This window comes from Pinus tabuliformis, chromosome 7 (assembly GCF_031772625.1).
Source record: "Pinus tabuliformis cultivar Carrire ecotype Pingquan chromosome 7, CPIR1, whole genome shotgun sequence".
NCBI lineage: Eukaryota > Viridiplantae > Streptophyta > Pinopsida > Pinales > Pinaceae > Pinus > Pinus tabuliformis.
Window position 1 is genome coordinate 1,558,016,942 of NC_142293.1, and position 1,527 is coordinate 1,558,018,468.

At 44.8% G+C, this 1,527-nt stretch overlaps 1 protein-coding gene across 1 annotated transcript; it reads left to right on the top strand.

The window, feature by feature from the left end:
• Positions 1-690: 690 nt before the first annotated feature.
• LOC149253923 (uncharacterized) lies at positions 691-1,527 on the top strand. Its single transcript, XM_089454626.1, has one exon. It carries the CDS (start codon positions 691-693, stop codon positions 1,525-1,527), a length of 837 nt encoding a protein of 278 aa, XP_089310752.1.

Genomic DNA, 1,527 nt, shown 5'->3' on the forward strand with positions numbered 1-1,527 from the left:
AATCAACCATGGAAGGCCAAGAGAACAAATTCGAGCTCCTAAGATCTGAAACCGTGGCCTCCCAAGAGGTTGAGATCCCAAAGGAAATTTCTCCCGCCAAAGCTTCCCCCTCCGTCTCGACCAAAGGTGGAAGTGCCGCAGAGAGATCCAAAGGAAAGCTCTTAGAAGAGGAGGAGGAAGTCCAAGAATCTGAGGAGTCAGAAGAAGAAGGAGAAATAGGAGACTCTCAATCCTCTCCCAAAAGATCCACAAGAGGACGCAAGTCTGCCAGGGAAAAAAGAGAGCAGGAAACCTATAAAGACAAGCTTCAGGGTAGCCAGCCAACCCTTGAGAAGCTATTGGAAAAAACTCCAAAGACGACAAGGAATCAAACTCAGGGTTCCAAGGGAGCCCACCATAACAAAAGTAAATGATGAAGATTGTCTCCTGGAACTGTAGGGCTATGGGCACTGGAGCCAAGGAAGAAGCAATGAAAATCTTAACAAGATTGGAAGCCCCGATATCCTCCTCATCCAGGAGACCAAAATGGAGGATACAACTTTCCTCCAAGCAAGTAAAAAATTTTGGAATAAAAGCGGAGCACAAGCTATCTCTGCTCGTGGAGCCTCGAGAGGGCTTGGCTCCCTCTGGAATGCCAACAAGTTCTCAATAATCTCTAAGACTTTGAACACCCATTGGATCTTCTTAAAGATGCAACATCTTGATACCAAAGAGATCATATGTCTTTTCAATGTGTATGTCCCTAACAATGCTGGGGAGAAGAAGATTTGCTGGGACTCCATAAAAAATCTGGCAGATCTAGAGAACCTGCAAAACATCATCATCGCTGGAGATCTCAATCTCACCCTTCTTTCGTCAGAAAAAAGAGGAGGCTGCATAGTAAGGGATTCAGCAAGGGAATGGGTGGAGGATCTCATGCAGGACTGGGACCTGCTAGACATCAAGCCTTCTTCCGGTAAGTACACTTGGTCAAATAAAAGAGTCGGTCTTGGTCATATAGCTGCAAGACTAGATAGATTTCTTGTTCAAAGTTCCTTTCTTCTTATCGGTCTAGAGGCTAGAATGCACATCCTCCACAACAGTGTTTCAGATCACAAGCCCATTAGACTTGAGCTGCTGGCTCTCAAGGATTTGGGCCCTATTCCTTTCAGATTCAATCCTCTATGGATCAAAGAGGCAGATTTCATGCAAAAGGTTAGGGATTGCTGGAAGGAGCCAGTCAAGGGTTCCCCCTTTTTTGTTTGGGAAGAAAAACTCAGAAGAGTAAAAGTGATGCTGAAAAGTTGGGCCAAGACTTTGCCCAACCTTGCAACTAAAAGAAAAAAAATTCAAAGTTCCTTAGAACTGCATCATCTTCAACTGGAAGAAACTGAAATCACAAAAGAAGACCTGGACAAGGAGACGCAACTTCAGCAGAAATTTCACAAGGCTTGCTTGGCCGAGGAAGAATATTGGAGGCTTAAATCCAGGAGCCTTTGGCTCAAAGCAGGGGATAGAAAGTCCTCCTTCTTTCATAAGCAAGCCTAA

Excerpts from the sequence above, each read along its gene's own strand:
- LOC149253923 (XM_089454626.1), top strand. The coding sequence starts at position 691 with ATGCAACATCTTGATACCAAAGAGATCATATGTCTTTTCAATGTGTAT.